At 44.0% G+C, this 21,064-nt stretch overlaps 1 protein-coding gene across 6 annotated transcripts in view; it reads right to left on the bottom strand.

Annotated features, from left to right (window-relative positions):
* Window positions 1-18,212, bottom strand: part of SETDB1 (SET domain bifurcated histone lysine methyltransferase 1) — a 40,465-nt gene extending 22,253 nt beyond the window's left edge. For 2 of the 6 annotated variants that reach the window (XM_073008410.1, XM_037997990.2), the window contains exons 1-7: window positions 18,102-18,212; window positions 16,474-16,744; window positions 14,320-14,471; window positions 3,166-3,200; window positions 1,690-1,789; window positions 742-867; window positions 377-578 (exon numbers count right to left, since the gene is read on the bottom strand). In XM_073008410.1, coding sequence (XP_072864511.1) covers window positions 377-578; window positions 742-867; window positions 1,690-1,789; window positions 3,166-3,200; window positions 14,320-14,471; window positions 16,474-16,733 — 875 coding nt within the window. In that variant the 5' untranslated portion in view covers window positions 16,734-16,744; window positions 18,102-18,212. The other 4 variants (XM_073008409.1, XM_073008408.1, XM_037997991.2 and 1 more) reach the window with 2 other exon arrangements.
* Between the last annotated feature and the right edge of the window lie 2,852 nt (window positions 18,213-21,064).

Genomic DNA, 21,064 nt, shown 5'->3' on the forward strand with positions numbered 1-21,064 from the left:
TAGGATTACAGGCATGAGACATTGGGCCCAGCCAAAAAACATATATTCTTTTTCCTCTCTCAGATTCCTATGCTGCTAATAACCATTTAGTCTCCATCTCTTTCTTCTGTGTGAATCCCCTATTCCCCTGATCATTAATCCTCGTTATTCTCTTCCTAGTTTTCCCTTTGAGGAAGGAAAAGGAAAAAAACAAAAAAGAAGGAGAAAGAGGAAGAAAGAATCACCCACATGACTCCTGTGGTAAAGAAAGAGTAAGGGTTTCAGTCCACTAAGGACTAAGAAGACAAAAGCTAATTGTGAAATCTGGTCTATGGCACAAACAGGGCAGGTGCTGTGCTCCCAGCCTCTACCCCTTTACAGTCCTCTGTCCAGGTACCTGAGCTTGTTTTTGACGTTTGGTGTCTCAGCTACAATGCCAGCATAGAGCCAGACCTGATTCCCATCTTTGTATTTGGCGACCACCCGACTGCCCACAAACAGCTTGTCAGCAGGAGGGTGGTAATCATAGGCAATATGGTTCCCCGACAGTAGACTCTTTCCTTTGTTGTCAAATTTCACCTTGTATTTCTTCCCCGGCCCTGAGTAAAAGGGAAAGATAAATTTTTTAAAAAACTGCCAGTTTCTGTATAAATCCAGGCTGCTACGTGAGAGACAAATGGGAAGGTTATGGATAAAAGAAACAATCAGCAGTGGAGGGTGCAGGTTGCCTTTCAGGAGTGGTTCCTCCAAGTCTGCACATACCAACTGTCTGGATGGCAATAAGGGTGCCTTTGTGCCATGTCTTAGTTCTTTTCTTGCCCAGAATTCGCATGCTGACTATCAGGTCACCATCTTTGCTTAGTTCTCCAGACATCTGACTCAAGGTTCCTACAGAAGAAGCAAAGTTATTCTAAAGAGTTATGACATAGATTGGGTAGAGAACAGGAAGGTAAAGAGGGTAGTATGGTAATTAGGGAAAGTGGGGTAATTTTTTTTTTTTTTTTTGAGAAGGAGTCTCGCTCTGTTCCCAGGCGGGAGTGCAGTGGTGCGATCTTGGCTCACTGGAACATCTGCCTCCCAGGTTCCAGCGATTCTCCTGCCTCAGCCTCCCGAGGAGCTGGGACTACAGGCACGCACCACCACGTCCAGCTAATTTCTGTATTTTTAGTAGAGATGGGGTTTCACCATGTTAGCCAGAATGGTCTCTATCTTTTGACCTCATGATCCACCTGCCTTGGTCTCCCAAAGTGCTCGGATTACAGGCATGAGCCCACTGAGCCTGGCCCATCTGGAGAATTTTTAAACATTTTTTTTTTACAGATGGGGTTTCACTATGTTGCTGAGGCTGGTCTTTAATGCTGGGCCTCAAGTGATCCTCCTGCCTCAGCCTCCCAAAGCTGCTGGAATTACAGATGTGAGCCACCACACCTGGCCTCAAACCTTTTTTTAACAAGAGTCTGAGTGATTCTCTTCTCCCTAATCTCCATCTGAAAGTAGTCATGAGGATGGAAACGGTCTAAATGTAGGACGCTAAAGAGGTATTGCGATAAAACCATCACAGACTGGAAAATCACCATCCATGTAATTGGGATTTCATAACTACTAAGGATAATGAGTCTGGCATGTCACAATTAGCAGACATGAGACTTAAGATGAAATCTCTGTAAGAATTCACCTCCCATCTGTACCCAGATATTTCTTGACCCTAACCTTTATGCAGATCCTGGGAACTGCTCTTCTTGTTGACAGCATCCATGAACTTCTGAACATCTTGAGCTGACTTTCTTAAGGCAGCCATAGCTTCACGGAGCTACAGAAAAGGGGATGAGGAAAACAAGTTTTGAAACAGTAGCAAGGGTTACAAATAACTTCAGAATAAGAAACACCTTGTATTTCACAGAACAAAATGGAGTGAGTTGAATGAGTTATGTTTAGAAGCTTATGGTTACTTTATCGGGCAAAGCTGCCCTTTCTTTTTTTTTTTTGAGATGGAGTTTAGCTCTTGTTGCTCAGGCTGGAGTGCAATGGCACGATCTTGGCTCACCGTAACCTCCACTTCCCGGGTTCAAGTGATTCTCCTGCCTCAGCCTCCCAAGTAGCTGGAATTACAGGTATGCGCCACCATGTCCAGCTAGTATTTTGTATTATTATTTTTTTTGAGATGCAGTCTGGCTCTGTTGCCCAACCTGGAGTGCAGTGGCACAGTCTCGGCTCACCGCAACCTCTGCCTTTCAGGTTCAAGTGACTCACCTGCCTCAACCTCCAAAGTAGCTGGGATTACAGGCACGTGCCACCATGCCCAACTAATTTTAGTGTTTTTAGTAGAGACAGGGTTTCACTATGTTAGCCAGGCTGGTCTCGAACTCCTGACCTCGTGTTCTACCTGCCTCAACCTCCCAAAGTCCTGGGATGACAGGTGTGAGCCACTGTGCCCAGCCTAATTTTGTATTTTTAGTAGAGATGGAGTTTCTCCATGGTTAGGCTGCTCTCGAACTGCCAACCTAAGGTGATCCACCTGCCTCGGCCTCCCAAAGTGCTGGGATTACAGGCCTAAGGTGAGCCACCATGCCTGGCCTCTTTTTTTTTTTTTCCTGAGACAGAGTCTTGCTCTGTCACCCAGGCTGGAGTGTGACGGTACGATCACAGCTTATTGCAACCTCTGCCTCCTGGGTTCCACTGATTCTCCTGTCTCAGCCTCCCGAGTAGCTGGGATTACAGGCATGCACCACCACACTCAGCTAATTTTTGTATTTTTTTAGTAGAGACAGGGTTTTGCCATGCTGGCCAGGCTGGTCTCAAACTCCTGACCTCAGGTGATCCGCCCACCTGGGTCTCCCAAAGTGCTGGGATTACAGGTGTGAGCCAACGTGCCCAGCCCAAAGCTGCCCTTGCTTAGAAACCCAGTTCAAAAATCAACGTTTCAATGTTAGGAAGCTTTTCTTGATTAATTTACCTAGCAAACACTGCTAAATCCTACTTTCATACAAAACTCCTTTCTAGTGAAAACATTTCCTGCTAACCTCTTTTTGAATTCTTACAACACCAATTAGAGGACTGCAACGCAAAGGGCTGATCACAGGGTGAATGATTAGATATTGACAGCTAAAGTGATTAAATGGTTAGGCCAGAAAATTCTCCTATTTTCATATTCTTATCTCTCCCCGTTCCCTTACCATCCTAACTTACCTTCTGGTCTTTTGGAGTTCGGCTCCCAGCATCACCTATGGACGAGAAGAATTCTAATGAGTGTAAGAGACTTACAGGAACTTCTGGGAAATTAAGAACTTATTCAAAAGCATTATCATGGGAGCATTATCGATAATAACTGAAAATAATCTTTTTTTTTTTTTTTTTTTTTGAGACGGAGTGTCGCTCTGTCCCCCAGGCTGGAGTGCAGTGGCCGGATCTCAGCTCACTGCAAGCTCCGCCTCCCGGGTTTACGCCATTCTCCTGCCTCAGCCTCCCAAGTAGCTGGGACTACAGGCGCCGCCACCTCGCCAGGCTAGTTTTTTTTTGTATTTTTTAGTAGAGACAGGGTTTCACCGTGTTAGCCAGGATGGTCTCGATCTTCTGACCTCGTGATCCGCCCGTCTCGGCCTCCCAAAGTGCTGGGATTACAGGCTTGCGCCACCGCGCCCGGCCTGAAAATAATCTTGATACAGGTATACACACAAATATAAAGTACTCAAAAGGGTCTGGAAAGACACAAAGTAAATGGCCAGGTATGGTGGTTCACACCTGTAATCCCAGCTACTTCGAAGGTTTAGGTGGGAGGACCCCCTGAGGCCAGTTCAAGACTAGCCTGGGCAACATAACAAGAGCCTGCCTCTTAAAAAAAATTAGGCCAGGTGTGGTGACTCATGCCTGTAATCCCAGCACTTTGCAAGGCCAAGGTGGGCAGATCACCTGAGGTCAGGAGTTTGAGATCAGCCTGGTCAATGTGGTGAAACCCTGTTTCTACTAAAAATACACAAATTAGACAGGCATGGTGGCGCATGCCTGTAATCCCAGCTCTTCGGGAAGCTGAGGCAGAATTATTGGAATCTGGGAGGCAGAGGCTGCAATGAGCCAAGATTGTGTCACTGCACTCCAGGCTGGTTGACAGAGCAAGACTCTGGTTCAAAAAAAATAATAATAATAAATAAAAATGTATAGTTCAAGCCTGAGCAACATAGAAAAACCCTGTCTTCACCAAAAAAAAAAAAAAGAAAAAGAAAAAGAAAAAAAAAAAAAAAAGGCTGGGTGTGGTGGCTCACACCTGTACTCCCAGCACTTTGGGAGGCCAAGGTGGGCGGATCACCTAATGTTAGGAGTTCCAGACTAGCCTGGCCAACATGGTGAAACCAAGCCCCTTCTCTATTAAAAACACAAAAATTATCCGGGCGTGGTGGCAGGCACCTGTAATCCCAGCTACACGGCTACATGAGAGGCTGAGGCAAGAAAATCACTTGAACCCAAAAGGCGGAGGTTGCAGTGAGCCAAGACTGCATCCAGACCAGCCTGGCCAACATGGTAAAATCCCATTTCTACCAAAAACACAAAAATTAGCTGGGCATGGTGGCAAGTGCCTGTTATCCCAGCTACTCGGGAGGCTGAGGCACGAGAATCACTTGAACCGGGACCCGGGAAGCGGAGGTTGCAGTGAGCTGAGATCGCACCACTGCACTCCAGCCTGGGCTACAGAGCGGGACTCCGTCAAAAAAAAAAAAAAAAACAGTGTAATTCAGTGGTTTTTGGTAATTAAACTATCATCACTGTTGAATTCTGGAGTGATGAAAAATGTCATCACTCCAAAAATTTCCTCATACCTACAGCAGTCATTTCCCATTCCTCCCTCCCCCAAACTCTAGCAATCACAAATTTACTTTGTCTCTGCAGATTTGCCTATTCTGAATATCTCATATAAAGAGAATCATGTAATATGTGGTTCCTCATACAAGGTTCATCTATGTTGTATGTACCATGTATCAGTACTTCACTTTTTTATTTATTTATTTATTTTTTGAGACGGAATCTTGCTCTGTTGCCAGGTTGGAGTGTGGCAGTGCAATCTCAGCTCACTGCTATCTCCACCTCCTGAGTTCAAGTGATTCTTCTGGCTTAGCCGCCTGAGTAGCTCGGATTATAGGTGCATGCCACCACACCCAGCTAAATTTTGTATTTTTAGTAGAGACGGCCATATTGGCCAGGCTGGTCTCAAACTCCTGACTTTGTGATCCACCTACCTTGGTCTCCCAAAGTGCTAGGATTACAGACATGAGCCACTGTGCCCGGCCCCTTGTTTCCTTTTTATGGCTGAATAATATTTTCTTTTCTTTTTTTTTTGAGACAGTGTCTCGCTCTGTCACCCAGGCTAGAGTGCAGTGGCTGGATCTCAGCTCACTGCAAGCTCCGCCTCCCAGGTTTACGCCATTCTCCTGCCTCAGCCTCCCGAGTAGCTGGGACTACAGGCGCCCGCCACCTCGCCTGGCCAGTTTTTTGTATTTTTTTTTGTAGAGACGGGTTTCACCATGTTAACCAGGATAGTCTCGATCTCCTGACCTCGTGATCCACCCGTCTTGGCCTCCCAAAGTGCTGGGATTACAGGCTTGAGCCACCGTGCCCGGCCCTGAATAATATTTTATAGCAGTCAATGCATGGGTGCATGTGTATACCACATTTGGTTTATCCATTCATCAGCTGATGAACATTTGGGCTGTTTCTACTTCTGCCTATTATGAATAATGCTGATATGAACATTCATTTATTTATCAGTTTTTCCATCAACATATGTTCTAATTTCTCTTGGGTATATAGCCAGGAGTGGGTGGGTTATGGTAATTCTATATTTAACCTTTTGAGGAACCAAAAGACTATTTTCCAAAGTGGCTATAGCATTTTACATTTCCATAAGCAATTTATGAGGTTTTCAATTGCTCCATATCCTTGTCAACATTTGTTATTGTCTTTTTAAAGAGACAGGTTCTCGTTACGTTGCCCAGGCTGGCCTTGAACTCCTGGGTTTAAATGACCCACCTACCTCAACCTCCTGAGTAGCCAAGACCATAAGCAAAAGCCAGCACCTGACTCTAATCATTTTTAAGTGTACAATTCAATGGTATTAAGTATATTTATATTGTTGTGCAACCATAACTACCATCCATTTCCAGAACTCTTTTAATCTTGCAAAACTGAAACTCTGCACCTATTAAACACTCCCAATTAGCCCCTCCCTCCAGCCTCTGGAGGCCACCATTGAATGCTAGATATCTCATCTAAGTGAAATCATTTGTCTTTTTGTGACTGGCTTATTTCACTTAGCATGATGTCCTCAACATTCCCCTATGTTTGCCTTTTTTTTGTTTTTCCTAGTGGCTGCATAATAATCCCTTCGGTGGTAATACTATATATATAATATACATACACACATATATATTATATATACATATATGTCATGTATATTTACACACACATATATAATATATATATATATATTTTTTGAGATAGATTCTTACTCTGTCATCCAGGCTGGAGTGCAGTGGCCCAATCTCGGCTCACAGCAACCTCTGCCACCCGGGTCCAAGCAATTCTCGTGCCTCTGCCTCCCCAGTAGCTGGGATTACAGGCACCCACCACCATACCTGGCTAATTTTTGTATTTTTGGTAGAGATGGGATTTCGCTATACTGGCCAGGCTGGTTTCGAACTCCTGACCTCAGGTGATCCACCGGCCTTGGCCTCCCAAAGTGCTGAGATTACAGGCGTGGGCCACTGTGAGCAACCCACAAATTTTTTTTAAAAAATCAGGCAGGCACGGTGGCACGTGCCTGTAGTCTCAGCTACTTGGGAGGCTGAAGTCACAGTAAGCTATGATAGCACTACTGTGCTCCAGCCTGGGTTACAGAGTGAGATACTGTCTAAAAAATATATCAAATAAGGTTGAGGTTTCTATGTCCTAAGAACTAGTGACTCTCTTACAGTATATACACTAAAAAGACTCCTGCACATGTGCATTGGGAGACATGTACAAGATTATTTGCAGTAGTGTTATCTGTAATCTCAAAAAATGTAAATCAATGTCTACAATCAGGAAATTTGATAAACTGTGTCATATACATACAATGGAATACCATGCTGCAGAAAGTAAATAAGCTAATCATCATGCATCAACACAATGTTGAAGAAGTCAAAGCCAAGGGAGACATCAGAACTAAATGTAATTCTGAATGCATTCACCTCACTAGCTAAACTATTCCAAAAAATAAAAATAAAAAACTCAATACTTAGGAGCCAAGCTAAAAAATTAAAAGTTAAAATAAAAAAACTGAACAGAGGCCGGGCAGGGTGGCTCACGACTGTAATCCCAGCACTTTGGGAGGCCGAGGTGGGTGGATTACGAGGTCAGCAGATGGAGACCATCCTGGCTAACATGGTGAAACACTGTCTCTACTAAAACATAGAAAAAATTAGCCAGGCGTGTTGGCGGGCACCTGTAGTCCCAGCTACTCGGGAGGCTGAGGCAGAAGAATGGTGTGAACCCGGGAGGTGGGTGGAGCTTGCAGTGAGCCGAGATCATGCCACGGCACTCCAGCTTGGGTGACAGAGCGAGACTCCGTCTCAAAAAATAAAAATACAAAAAATACAAAAAATTACCCGGGCGTGGTGGTGGGTGCCTGTAGTCCCAGCTACTCGGGAGGCTGAGGCAGAACAGTCTGAACCCAGGAGGTGGAGCTTGCAGTGAGCCAAGATCACGCCACTGCACTCCAGCCTAGGCGACAGCGAGACTCCGTCTCAAAAAAAAATTAAAAATAAAAAAACTGAACAGGGGTATGCTGCAGGGAAGACAGACTTGGCAATTTCAGTCCCAGATTCAACTAAATTGAATCTATTTTCAATTTCAACTAATTGAAAAAGAAAAGAAAAACTAGGATATGGAACTCTCAGGAAAATAAATTAAAATTCAGAGTTGCTAGATTATCTAAAATAGTCAATATTCAACAAAATGATAAGAGACATTCAAAGAAACATGAAAGTGTGACCTATACTCAAGACAAAAAACCCTGTCAATAAAACTGACTCTGAGTGATCCCAGATACTGAACTTACAAATATGTTCAAAGAACTATGGGAAATTAAGTTAAAAGGTTAAATGAAAATACACTAATACTTAACAAGAGAATCTCAAGAGAAACTGAAACTATAAAATAAGGAATCAAATGGAAATTCCAGAGCTGAAAATGCAAAAGCTGAAATGAAATACACATTAGAGGGTCTAAGTGGCACATTCAGAACAGGAGTCAACGAACTAGAATATATAGATACCTATATAGAGAAATTATCCAACCCAAAACACAGAGAGAAAATTGAAGAAAAATGAACAAAGTTTTAGAGACTTGTGAAACAATGAAGGTCAGGTATTCCACCATATATGTAATGGAAATCCCAGAAACAGGGAGAGACAGAAGGGAATAGAAAAAAAAAATATGGAGAAATAACAGATGAAATATTCCAAATTTGGTAAAAACTTGAATCTACATATCCAAGAAGTTAAATGAACCTCAAGTAGGATTAAGAGAGAACTTGGATATATCCCAGTCAAACTAACATCAGAGGAAAAAAAGAAAATCTTAAAAGCAGCAAGACAAAACTGACTCATATACATGGTACAAAAATAATTTCATCTGATTTTCCATCAAAAATAACAGAGGCCAGAGGGCACAGGGATGGCATATTCAAAGTGCTGAAAGAAAACTCGTCAATCAAGAATTCTATATCCCAGGTAGGGGCTGGGCACAGTGGCTCACGCCTGTAATCCCAGTACTTTGGGAGGCCAAGGCGGGTGGATCACCTGAGGCCAGGAGTTTGAGACCAGCCTGAACAACATGATGAAACCCTGTCTCTACTAAAAATACAAAATTAGCCAGGTGTGGTGGTGCATGCCTGTAGTCCCAACTACTCGGGAGGTTGCAGGAGAATCACTTGAACCTGGGAGGGAGAGGTTGCAGTGAGCCGAGATCTCATCACTGCACTCCAGCCTGGGCAACAACAGTAAAGCTCCGACTCAAAAAAAAAAAAAAAAAAAAAAAAAAAAAAAAAATTCTATATCCCAGGTAAACAAAGACTGAGAAAATCCACTGTCAGCAGAACTGTACTGCAAGAAATATTAAAGGAAACCATCTGCCTGGAAAAACATGACATTGGATGATAACTCAGATCCACAGGAAGGAATGAAGAGCAACAGAAATGACAAACATCTGGGTAAATACATATTTTTCTTTTCTTCCCTTACCTTCTTTAAACATGAGACTGCTTAAAGCAGTAATTTTAACACTAAATTATTGGTTTTAAACGTGTAGCTATAATATATCTGACAATAGTATCACGTGGAAAGAGAGTGAAAGTAGAAGTACGCTGGTGCCAAGTGGCTGTATTTTTACCAGAATTAAGTCAGTATTAATTTGTAATAGATTATGATTAGGTACAGACGCAACCCCTCTTAAGAAAGCTAAAAAAAAAAAGACAAACCAGGGGCCAGGTGTGGTGGCTCACTCCTGTAATCCCAGCACTTTGGGAAGCCGAAGCAGGTGGATCACCTGAGGTCAGGAGCTTGAGACCAATCTGACCAATATGGAGAAACCCTGTCTCTACTGAAAATACAAAATTAGCTGGGCATGGTGGTGCGTGCCTGTAATCCCAGCTACTTGGGAGGCTGAGACAGGAGAACTGCTTGAACCCAGGAGGCGGAGGCTGCAGTGAGCCAAGATCCTGCTATTGCACTCCAGCCTAGGCAACAACAGTGAAAACTCCACCTCAAAAAAAAAAGAAAGAAAAAGAAAAATCAGAAGAATGACAGGGGTTTTCTGAAATGTTTGACTAAAAAGAAGGCAATAAAGAAGAAACAGGGCTAGGCACGGCGACTCACGCCTGTAATTTCCAGCACTTTGGGAGGCTTAGGTAGACAGATCATCTGAGGTCAGATGTTGGAGACAAGACTGACCAACATAGAGAAACTCTGCCTCTACTAAAAATACAAAAATTAGCCAGGCGTGGTGGCCCGTGCCTGTGGTCTCAGCTACTCGGGAAGTTGAGGCAGGAGAATTGCTTGAACCCGGGAGGCAAAGGTTGCAGTGAGCAAAAGTTGCAGTAAGATCATGCCACTGTACCCCAGCCCGGGCAATGGAGTGAGGCTCTGTCTCAAAACAACAACAACAACAACAACAACAACAAAAATAACGAAACAGGCCAGGCATGGTGGCTCAGGTCTATAATCCCAGCGCCTTGGGAGGCCAAGGCAGGAGGACTGCCTCAGCTCAGGAGTTCGAGACCAGCCTGGGGAACATAGTGAGACCTTATTTCTACTACAAAAAAAAAAGTTAGCTGGGCATGGTGGCATGCACTTGTAGTTCCAGCCACTCAGGAGGCTGACGTGGGAGGATCACTTGAGCCCACGAGGTTGAGGCTGCAGTGAGCTATGACCATGCCATCACACTCCAGTCTGGGCAACAGAGTGAGAACTTGTCAATCAATCAATTCATTCATTCATTCAAAAAGACTAAAATTATACAAAGTTTATTCTCTGAAACAATAACATTAATTAAAAATTAACAGGAAGAAATTTTTAAAAACCCAAATATTTAGAATCAAACCACCACAAGGAAAATTAAAAATGTCAAGTTGAAAGAAGCTGAAAACACAACATAAAAAAATGTATGATATCCTGAGAGTGACACTCCATAGAAAAAAATTTATGAGACGCAGCAAAGCAATGCTTATGGGAAAATAAATAGCTTTAGAGCTTATATTAGAAAGGAAGAAAGGTCTAAAATCAATAATGCGAGCTTCCACTTTGAGAGGCTAGAAAAAGAACAAATCAAACCCTGTAAATAAAAGGAAGAAAATAAACATCACACTGGAACACATTTAGTGTGATATCCTGGATTAGATCATAGAACAGAAAAAGTCCAGAAGCTGAATAAAGCCTGGAGTTTATATAAAAGTAATATACCAATGTTTGCTTTTGACATATATACTAGATGAGGGATACATAGGAACTCCATTATTTTCAATTTTTCTATAAATCTAAAATTATTCCAAAATAAAAGATTTTAAAAATCCACAAAGAAAAGTCCAGGCCAAAATGGCCTCAGTACTGAATTTATCAAACTCTTTAGAAAGAAATATCATTCCATACAAACCCAGAGGAGGGAACACTTCTCAACTCATTTATAAGGCCTAGATTACCCTGCTACCAAAATGGCCTCAGTAGTGAATTTATCAAACTCAGGCCGGGTGTGGTGGCTCAAGCCTGTAATCCCAGCACTTTGGGAGGCTGAGACGGGCGGATCACGAGGTCAGGAGATCGAGATCATCCTGGCTAACACAGTGAAACCCCGTCTCTACTAAAAAAATACAAAAAACTAGCCGGGCGAGGTGGCGGGCGCCTGTAGTCCCAGCTACTCGGGAGGCTGAGGCAGGAGAATTGCGTAAACCCGGGAGGCGGAGCTTGCAGTGAGTTGAGATCCGGCCACTGCACTCCAGCCTGGGCAACAGAGTGAGACTCCGTCTAAAAAAAAAAAAAGAAATATCATTCCATACAAACTCAGAGGAGGGAACACTTCTCAACTCATTTATAAGTCCTAGATTACCCTGCTACCAAAGCCAAACAAGGACACTACAACAGAACTATAAACCAACAGCCCTCATGAAATAGATGTAAAAAAATTTTTTCTTTTTTTTTAAAAATTAGAGAAGGGGTTTCACCATGTTGCCCAGGCTGGTCTTGAACTCCTGGGCTCAAGCAATCTGCCCAACTCAGCCTCCCAAGATTCTGGGATTACAGGCATGAGTCACAGCATCCCGCCAAGATCTTTTTTTTTTTTTTCTCTTTAAATCAGCAAATCCAATCCAGCAACATGTAAAAAGAATTATACCTCAAGACCAAGGCTGGTTTCCTTCAGGAATGCAAGGTTGGTTTAACATCCAAAAAAACAACTACTGTAATACATTCTTAATATGATAAAAGACAAAAGGAACATAGAAGAATGATATAGAAAAAGCTGACAAAATCCAAAATCCAATTCGGCTACGATAAAATCTCTCAAACTAGGATTGGAAGGGGATTCCTTTAATTTAATCAACGGCATCTATAGAAAACCTACTGCTGACATAATTAATGGTTAACAACCGAATGCTTTCATATTAACATCAGGAAGAAGAAAAGGATGTCTTTTTTTTTTTTTTGAGACGGAGTCTCGCTCTGTCGCCCAGGCTGGAGTGCAGTGGTGTGATTTCTGCTTACTGCAAGCTCCGCCTCCTGGGTTCACACCATTCTCCTGCCTCAGCCTCCCAAGCAGCTGGGACTACAGGTGCCCGCCACCATGCCTGACTGATTTTTTTTTTTTTTTTGGTATTTTTACTAGAGATGGGGTTTCACCATGTTAGCCAGATGGTCTCGAACTTCTGACCCTGTGATCCGCCGGCCTCAGCCTCCCAAAGTGCTGGGATTACAGGTGTGAGCCACTGCACCTGGCCTTTTCTTTCTTTTTTTTTTTTTTGAGACACAGTCTCGCTGTCGCCCAGGCGGGAGTGCAATGGCACAATCTCAGCTCACCGCAAGCTCTGCCTCCCAGGTTCACACCATTCTCCTGCCTCAGCCTCCTGAGTAGCTGGGACTACAGGTGCCCGCCACCATGCCTGGCTAATTTTTTGTATTTTTAGTAGGGACGGGATTTCACCATGTTAGCCAGGATGGTCTCAATCTCCTGACCCCGTGATCTGCCTGTCTCAGCCTCCTAAAGTGCCGGGATTACAGGCATGAACCACCGCACCTGGCCAGGATGTCTGTTCTTAAAACCTTTTTTTTTTTGGAAGACAAGTTTCCCTTAGTCACCCAGGCTAGAGTACAGTGCCACGATCACAGCTCACTGCAGCCTCAACTTCCTGTACTTAGATCCTTCCACCTCAGCCTCCCAAGTAGCTGGGATTACTGGGGTGCACCACCATGCCTGGCTACTTTTTTTATTTTTAGTAGAGATGAGGTCTTGCTATGTTGGCCATTCCTGGGATCAGGGGATCCTCCCACCTCAACCTCCCAAAGTGCTGGGATTACAGGTATGAGCCACTGTGCCAGGCCTGCTCTTAAAACGTATTCGACACTGTACTGAAGGTTTTAGTGAGTACAATAAGAAAAGAAAAAGAAAAGATATCCAGGGTAGAAAGGAAGAAGTAAAACAGACTTTATTTGCATGAATTAGTTTTAGAAAATCCTAAGGAATTGGCTGGGTGCAGTGGCTCATGCCTGTAATCCTAGCACTTTGGGAGGCCAAGGTGGGTGGATCACAAGGTCAGGAGTTCAAGACCAGCCTGGCCAAGATGATGAAACCCTGACTCTACTAAAAACACAAAAATTAGCTGGGTGTGGTGGTGGGGCGGGGCGGGGGGCACCTGTAATCCCAGCTAGTTGGGAGGTCAAGGCAGAGAACATATTGAATCCGGGAGATGGAGGTTGCAGTGAGCTGAGATTGCACCACTACATGCACTCCAGCTTGGGCGACAGAGTGAGACTCTGTCTCAAAAAAAAAAAAAGAAAGAAAAAGAAAAAAAAAGAAAAAAAAAAAGAAACAGAAAACAAAGGAAAAAGAAAAAAGAAAATCCTAAGGAATCAACAAAAAGCTTCTATAACTATGTGAGTTTAATGAGGTTGTGGGCTACAAGATCAATACACAAAAACCAACCGTATTTTTTATATCCTAGCAACAAAACATACACTTACTGTAAGTCCTGGTAATTCCACTCTTTGATGGAATACCCCAAAATAGCGGTTACACAGAATGAGGAAAGCAAAGTAATGCAATCAGGCTGTAGCACACAGGGAACATCCATGATACTAACAATGCTGCATTTTTTTCTTTAATAGCCAGCTCAGGCAGTTTGAAATATGGAGTTAGTGACAATGGTTTCTCCTCTCTTCTATTATCTTCCATTTGCTCATCTTCCAGTGTTTTAATTTCTTTTTTTTTTTATTTTTTTTGAGACGGAGTCTCGCTCTGTCGCCCAGGCTGGAGTGCAGTGGCCGGATCTCAGCTCACTGCAAGCTCCGCCTCCCGGGTTTACGCCATTCTCCTGCCTCAGCCTCCGGAGTAGCTGGGACTACAGGCGCCCGCCACCACACTCAGCTAATTTTTTGTATTTTTTAGTAGAGACGGGGTTTCACTGTGTTAGCCAGGATGGTCTCAATCTCCTGACCTCGTGATCCGCCCGTCTCGGCCTCCCAAAGTGCTGGGATTATGGACGTGAGCCACCGCGCCCGGCCCAGTGTTTTAATTTCAATCCTGAGACTTTCCTATCCAAAGCTCATCCCTTACCTGAATCAATACTGAGGACATCATCATCTTCATCAGGAATCTCAATTATTTCTGTAGGCCGGGAAGATTCGTCCTCAGAGCTACTGTCCCGGTATTGTAGTCCCAGCTTGGAGTAGAAGTCCTTCACCAAAGACTCACAATTAGTCACTGCCCTAATATTGGAACACACGCAGAAAAGTCAAAGCCAGAAGAGGAATTAGAGATATAGAATCCATTACAATTTATATATATTTAAGTATATACGGTCCTCAATTTAAATGGGCCACATTCCAAAGTGTCTCTGTTTAGAATTTAAAATGCTTTTTCTATAGAAAAATGTTTTAAATAGTGGTTTAGTTTCCAGACTAGTTCCTCAAAAATCCAAAGTAAGCCCAAAGTACAGTACTTTCAAACTTACCTCATTATTTACCTTGCTGTTATCTGAAAATCTATCCTGGCCGGGTGTGGTGGCTCGCGCCTGTAATCCCAGCAATTTGGGAGGCTGAGGCAGGTGGATCACTTGAGGTCAGGAATTTGACCTCCCCAGCCCGGCTGACATGGTGAAACCCCATCTCTACTAAAAATACAAAAATTAGTCGGGTGTGGTGGTGCACACCTGTAGTCTCAGCTACTCGGGAGGCTGAGACAGGAGAGCTGCTTGAACTCAGGAGGCAGAGGCTGCAGTGAGCCAAGATCACACCACAGCACTCCAGCCTGGGCGAGACAGAGCAAGTCTCTGTCTGAAAAACAACAACAACAACAAACAAACAAACAAAAAAGACACATGAAAAAATGCTCATCATCACTGGCCATCAGAGAAATGCAAATCAAAACCACAATGAGATACCATCTCACACCAGTTAGAATGGCGATCATTAAAAAGTCAGGAAACAACAAGTGCTGGAGAGGATGTAGAGAAACAGGAACAGTTTTACACTGTTGGTGGGACTGCAAATTAGTTCAACCATTGTGGAAGACAGTGTGGCAATTCCTCAAGGATCTAGAACTAGAAATACCATTTGACCCAGTCATCCCATTACTGGGTATATACCCAAAGGATTATAAATCATGCTGCTATAAAGACAAATGAACACATATGTTTATTGTGGCACTATTCACAATAGCAAAGACTTGGAACCAAACCAAAGGTCCATCAATGATAGACTGGATTAAGAAAAGGTGGCACATATACACCATGGAATACTATGTAGCCATAAAAAAGGATAAGTTCATGTCCTTTGTAGGGACATGGATGAAGCTGGAAACCATCATTCTGAGCAAACTATCACAAGGACAGAAAACCAAACACCGCATATTCTCACTCATAGGTGGGAACTGAACAATGAGAACACTTGGACACAGGATGGGGAACATCACATACCAGGGCCTGTTGTGGGGTTGGGGGAGGGGGAAGGGATAGCATTAGGAGATATACCTAATGTCAATGATGAGTTAATGGGTGCAGCACACCAACATGGCCTGCAGGTTGTGCACATGTACCCTAGAACTTAAAGTATAATAATAAATTTTTAAAAATGTATTCTAAGTGACAACTAGAGCACTAGAAACAAATCTTTTGGGGGGTATAGGAATTGATTAATGCTTCGGAGTTACGTAAGACAGAAATTCTTTACAATCCTCACTCCCTGGATGATCTTACTAGGGAAATGAAGCAATTGTTCTAAGACAGAGCACAGAAGGAAGAAGAGGAAAGGACTTAAGACTTGGACTCCCTTACTGCTGATCATATGTTAGCTGCTGACAGATGAAAATTATATTTATGGCTGAGTGTAAGGTCAGATTTTTGACCATAAACTTCGAGGAAGAGTAAGGTTCTAAACATCTGTACTTCATAAAGTATAAAATTCTTGGTACATAGCCCGGCCAACATGGTGAAACCCTGTCTCTACTAAAAATATAAAAAATTAGCTGGGCGTGGTAGCGGATGCCTGTAATCCCAGCTACTTGGGAGGGTGAGGCGGGAGAATCACTTGAACCTGAGAGGTTGAGGTTGTAGTGAGCCGGGACCACTCCACTGCACTCTAGCCTGGGTGACAGAGCGAGACTCCGTCTCAAAAAATAAAATAAAATGCTTGGTACAAGGTCATGAACAATTATTCTCTAAAAATATCTCCCGATGGAGAGATTTCCTTCTATTTTCCATGGAGTTCTCACCTGGATGCATCATCAAATAGCTGGTCAACGTGAGCCACCTCAGATTCCTTCTGTATTACCCATGTCTCTAACTCTGCTAACTGCTTCTTGCGCTGCTGTACACAATCCATCTTCTCCAGTTCCTCATCGATGAAATGCCGAAGTTCCTCCATAGAGATACCCAGTTCCTCAACCACTGCCTGTTGCAGCTCTGCTATCTCTTCAGACTCCACTGTAGCTGTTGCTGCATCCAAACCAATGCACCCAGGAAGGGAAGACATGCTTTTGTCCTCTGCATGGAACAGAAAACAAATTAAACTGGAGTCCTTATAACTATAATCAATAGAGAATTTCAGTTCCCTAATAAAACTAATTCCTGTTCTGCTGCCTGTTATTCTATTCAAATAGTCCATGTTCTTCTTCCCCATTCTCCAGAATCTGATGCTGAGATTTTTAAGAGTTCTTATCTTCTACTATACACTAACAGGCCTGAAAAAGCTTTAAAAGTTTGAGAGGGCATGGAGAACATTCATTAAGCAGTAGGGAGTTACTGAAAATAATGTTTTGGGCTAGCACAGTGGCTTACATCTGTAATCTCAGCACTTTTAGAGGCCGAGACAGGAAGGTCGCTTGAGGGCAGGAGTTCAAGACCAGCCTGGGCAACATGGCAAGACTCGTCTTTACAAAAAAAATAGAAAAATTAGCCAGGTGTGGTGGTGCATGTCTTTAGTCCCAGCTACTCAGGAGGCTGAGGTGGGAGGATCGATCGCTTGAGCCCAGGAGAGGCTGCTGTAGTGACCTATGTTTGCACCATGCATTCCAGCTTGGGTGACAAAGAGAGACCCTTTCTCAAAACAAACCAAACTTTAAAAATAATGCTTTGGGATACTGAAGAGAACCAATCCAGGAGAAGATATTTTTGTGGTCTATACGTGTTCCTTAACTTAAAGATTATGTGATAAATCTTTGTATGCTATGCCTAATTTGAACAAAACCTCTACCTGGGGATGGAATTCATTTGTAACTCACTAATTCAGTGTTTTCTCTTTCATCACTTCTTCCCCTTACATTACTTTGCTTCCATGTGGAAATTTACTTTTTAAAAAGTCTATGATATTCAAAGCTCGCAGCAAAAAGGTTTCCCCCAAAGTACAGAGAAGCAAGCTGCGAATAAAACGTGGCTACCTAACATCCACAACCAAAATACTTCACACATTCGTGTGAACTGCTTTTTCAATCAAACGGTTAAAGCAAACCTGATTTTCAACGCCTCCATTTTCCTTTGCCCACACACCAGCCCACCCCCGTGCTACCTATTCTAGGGGTGCGTCCTACCCATTCGCAAAACCAGTTCAGCCCCGCCCCCGTTCGCCTCTGGGGAAGACTTCCTTCCCACCCTCGCCCGACCCCCTCCCACAAACAAAACATCCCAGATAAGCCTTTGGTCACCAAATAACTCAATTAACAGTATTCCCCACACCTCCCGTCTTCCAGCTTTAAGGGCTCTTTTTCACCAACCAGACCCCAGACTCACAACTCATGGGTCAGCCTCGACGGAAAAGAGCGAAAGCGAAGGGATAAGGGAGGAGGGGGAGGGGAGAAAGCGTGAAGGAGGGAAGGGGAAGCAAAAGAAACGCCCGGAAGCAAACCTTTAGTGCCGTTCCGGTCACCGCGACGGTAGCCTGACGGGGTCAAATCCAAAGTCGCGGGGCGCCCCTCAGAGGCGACGAAAACTAAGGTAACTACGCATGCGTTAAGGCAGAGCCTTCCAGGGACACACGTGAGAAGCGACTGGCAGGGCAGAGTGGGCGTGGCCAGGAGTATATTACCGAGTCTCCGCCTGTCCTACCACCCTCGACTAGTGGCCACATTACTACATTCATAGTGTAAAGACTGAGGGAAGCACTCATAGGTTCAGAGCTTTATTCTCTCAGTTTTACTTGAGTTTGTTTTGTTACATAAGTGATACAAATTGTAAAGGCTATCAAAATGTAATAAGAAAAACGTGATGAAATTCTCTCTTGCCCCATCACTTACCACTCCGCTCCTTTCAGGTAATACAGCTTAATTTTCTAGTCTTGTGTGCACACGTTCCTGTATATAGATTTTTGTTTTCATTTAACATGTGGACATTACCTGAAGCCAATAAAAAAGGTAAAACTTGTATTTTTGACCGGGCGCGGTGGCTCACACCTGTCATTCCAGCACTTTGGGAGGCCGAGGCGGCGGATCACGAGGTCAGGAGATCGAGACCATCCTGGCTAACACGTTGAAACCCCATCTCTACTAAAAATACACACACACACAAAATTAGCCGGGTGGTGGGCGCCTGTAGTCCCAGGTACCCGGGAGGCTGAGGCAGGATAATGGCGTGAACCCGGGAGGCAAAGCTTTCAGTGAGCGGAGATCACGCCACTGCACTCCAGCCTGGGCCATAGAACGAGACTCCGTCTCAAAAACAAACAAACAAAAAACAAAAAACAACAACAATAATTTGTATTTTTGACACCTGAATAATAAGGTTAAACCATATTTGTTTATATTGTTTTCCGTTCTCAGCCCCGACAAACAGCGCAACAATAAAAATAAACATCCTGGCCGGGCGCGGTGGCTCAAGCCTGTAATCCCAGCACTTTGGGAGGCCGAGACGGGCGGATCACGAGGTCAGGAGATCGAGACCATCCTGGCTAACCCGGTGAAACCCCGTCTCTACTAAAAAATACAAAAAACTAGCCGGGCGAGGTGGCGGGCCCCTGTAGTCCCAGCTACTTGGGAGGCTGAGGCAGGAGAATGGCGTAAACCCGGGAGGCGGAGCTTGCAGTGAGCTGAGATCCGGCCACTGCGCTCCAGCCTGGGCGACAGAGCGAGACTCCGTCTCAAAAAAATAAAAATAAAAATAAACATCCTTTTGAAGTAGTACTTTTATTTCTGTAGAAAAGATTCCCCAGGCCGGGCGCTGTAGTTCACGCCTGTAATCCCAACATTTTGAGAGGCCGAGGCGGGAGCATTGCTAGAGCCCAGGAGTTCCAAACCGGCCTGGGCAATACGGTGAAACGCCATCTCAACTAAAAATACGAGATAAAAAAGGTCAGGCGTGGTAGTTCGCGCCTGTGGTCCCAGCAACTCCGGAGCTGAGGCGGGAGGATCGCTGAGCCCTGCTGGCAGAGGCTTCAGTGAAAGAAGATCGCGCCACTGCACTCCAGCCTGAGTGACCGAGCAAGACTCCGTTTAGAGAGTCCGTCTCAAACACACACACACATAAATTTTTCATTTAAAAAGTACAAACCAGAACCTTGTGTGTGAGGCTGGAAACAGAGCCCAAGCAGCTAGAACTCCCAAGTCCTTGAAATTCTCTCCTGTTGACCACATTTTCACCTGTGCTCATTTCACCTGCTCACCAGTTTCCTGGGACCACCCTAAGTGCCTATTTCCAATTAAGACAGCAGAAATTGAGGTGTGAGAAGTGAAGGGTTCCTCCAGATAATTGAAATTCATCATGTTATAAACTCATTTCATCATGGTATCACCTTCTAACCTGAGCTAGAAATTTTAGACATACTACTCCCTAAACAAACACACACACACACACACACACACACACACACACTATTTATTGAATACTTGCTACATAGCAGGAACTGTTCTAAGCACTTGCCAGTTATTAATTCATTTAAACTTCACAATTATCCTATGAGGTAAGAACTAATATTATTGTCCCTTTTTTATGGATGAGAAAACAGAGGCACAGAAATAAATTTCCTAAAGCCACACAGCTAAAAAGTGACAGACCCAGGCAGTTTGGCCATATACTTGGTGGTCTTGAACCATTATCAGTGTAGCTTGTTTCCTCTTCTTTCTTTTCCTATTCTTTTTTTTTTTTTTTTTTTGAGATGAAGTCTCACTCTGCCACCCCAGACTGGAGTGCAGTGGTGCGATCTCGGCCCACTGCAACCTCAGCCTCCCAGGTTCAAGTGATTCTCCTGCCACAGCCTCTCGAGTAGCTGGGACTATAGGTGCCCACCACCACGCCCAGCTAATTTTTATATTTTTAGTAGAGATGGGGTTTCATCATGTTGGCCAGGCTGGTCTCGAATTCCTGACCTCAGTTGATCAACCTGCCCTGGACTCCCAAAGTGCTGGGATTATAGCTGTGAGCCACTGCACCCAGCCTCTTTTCCTATTCTATTGGCTTTGTTTAGCTCTTATTTCTTTTCTTTTTCTTTCTTTCTCTCTCTTTTTTTTCTTTTTTTGAGATAGAGTCTCGCTCTGTCGCCCAGGCTGGAATGCAGTGGCGGGATCTCTGCTCACTGTAACCTTTGCTTCCCGGGTTCAAGCATTTCTCCTGCCTCAGTCTCCCCAGTCACCAGCCACCTGATGTGGCCACGGCAGGCTATTTTTTTTTTTTTTTTAATTTTAGTAGAAACGGAATTTCACCATGTTGGTCAGGCTGGTCTTTTTTATTTTTTATTTTTTATTTTTTATTTTTTTTGAGACGGAGTCTCGCTCTGTCGCCCAGGCTGGAGTGCAGTGGCACAATCTCGGCTCACTACAAGCTCCGCCTCCCGGGTTCACGCCATTCTCCTACCTCAGCCTCCCGAGTAGCTGGGACTAC

This window comes from Chlorocebus sabaeus, chromosome 20 (assembly GCF_047675955.1).
Source record: "Chlorocebus sabaeus isolate Y175 chromosome 20, mChlSab1.0.hap1, whole genome shotgun sequence".
Taxonomy (NCBI): domain Eukaryota; kingdom Metazoa; phylum Chordata; class Mammalia; order Primates; family Cercopithecidae; genus Chlorocebus; species Chlorocebus sabaeus.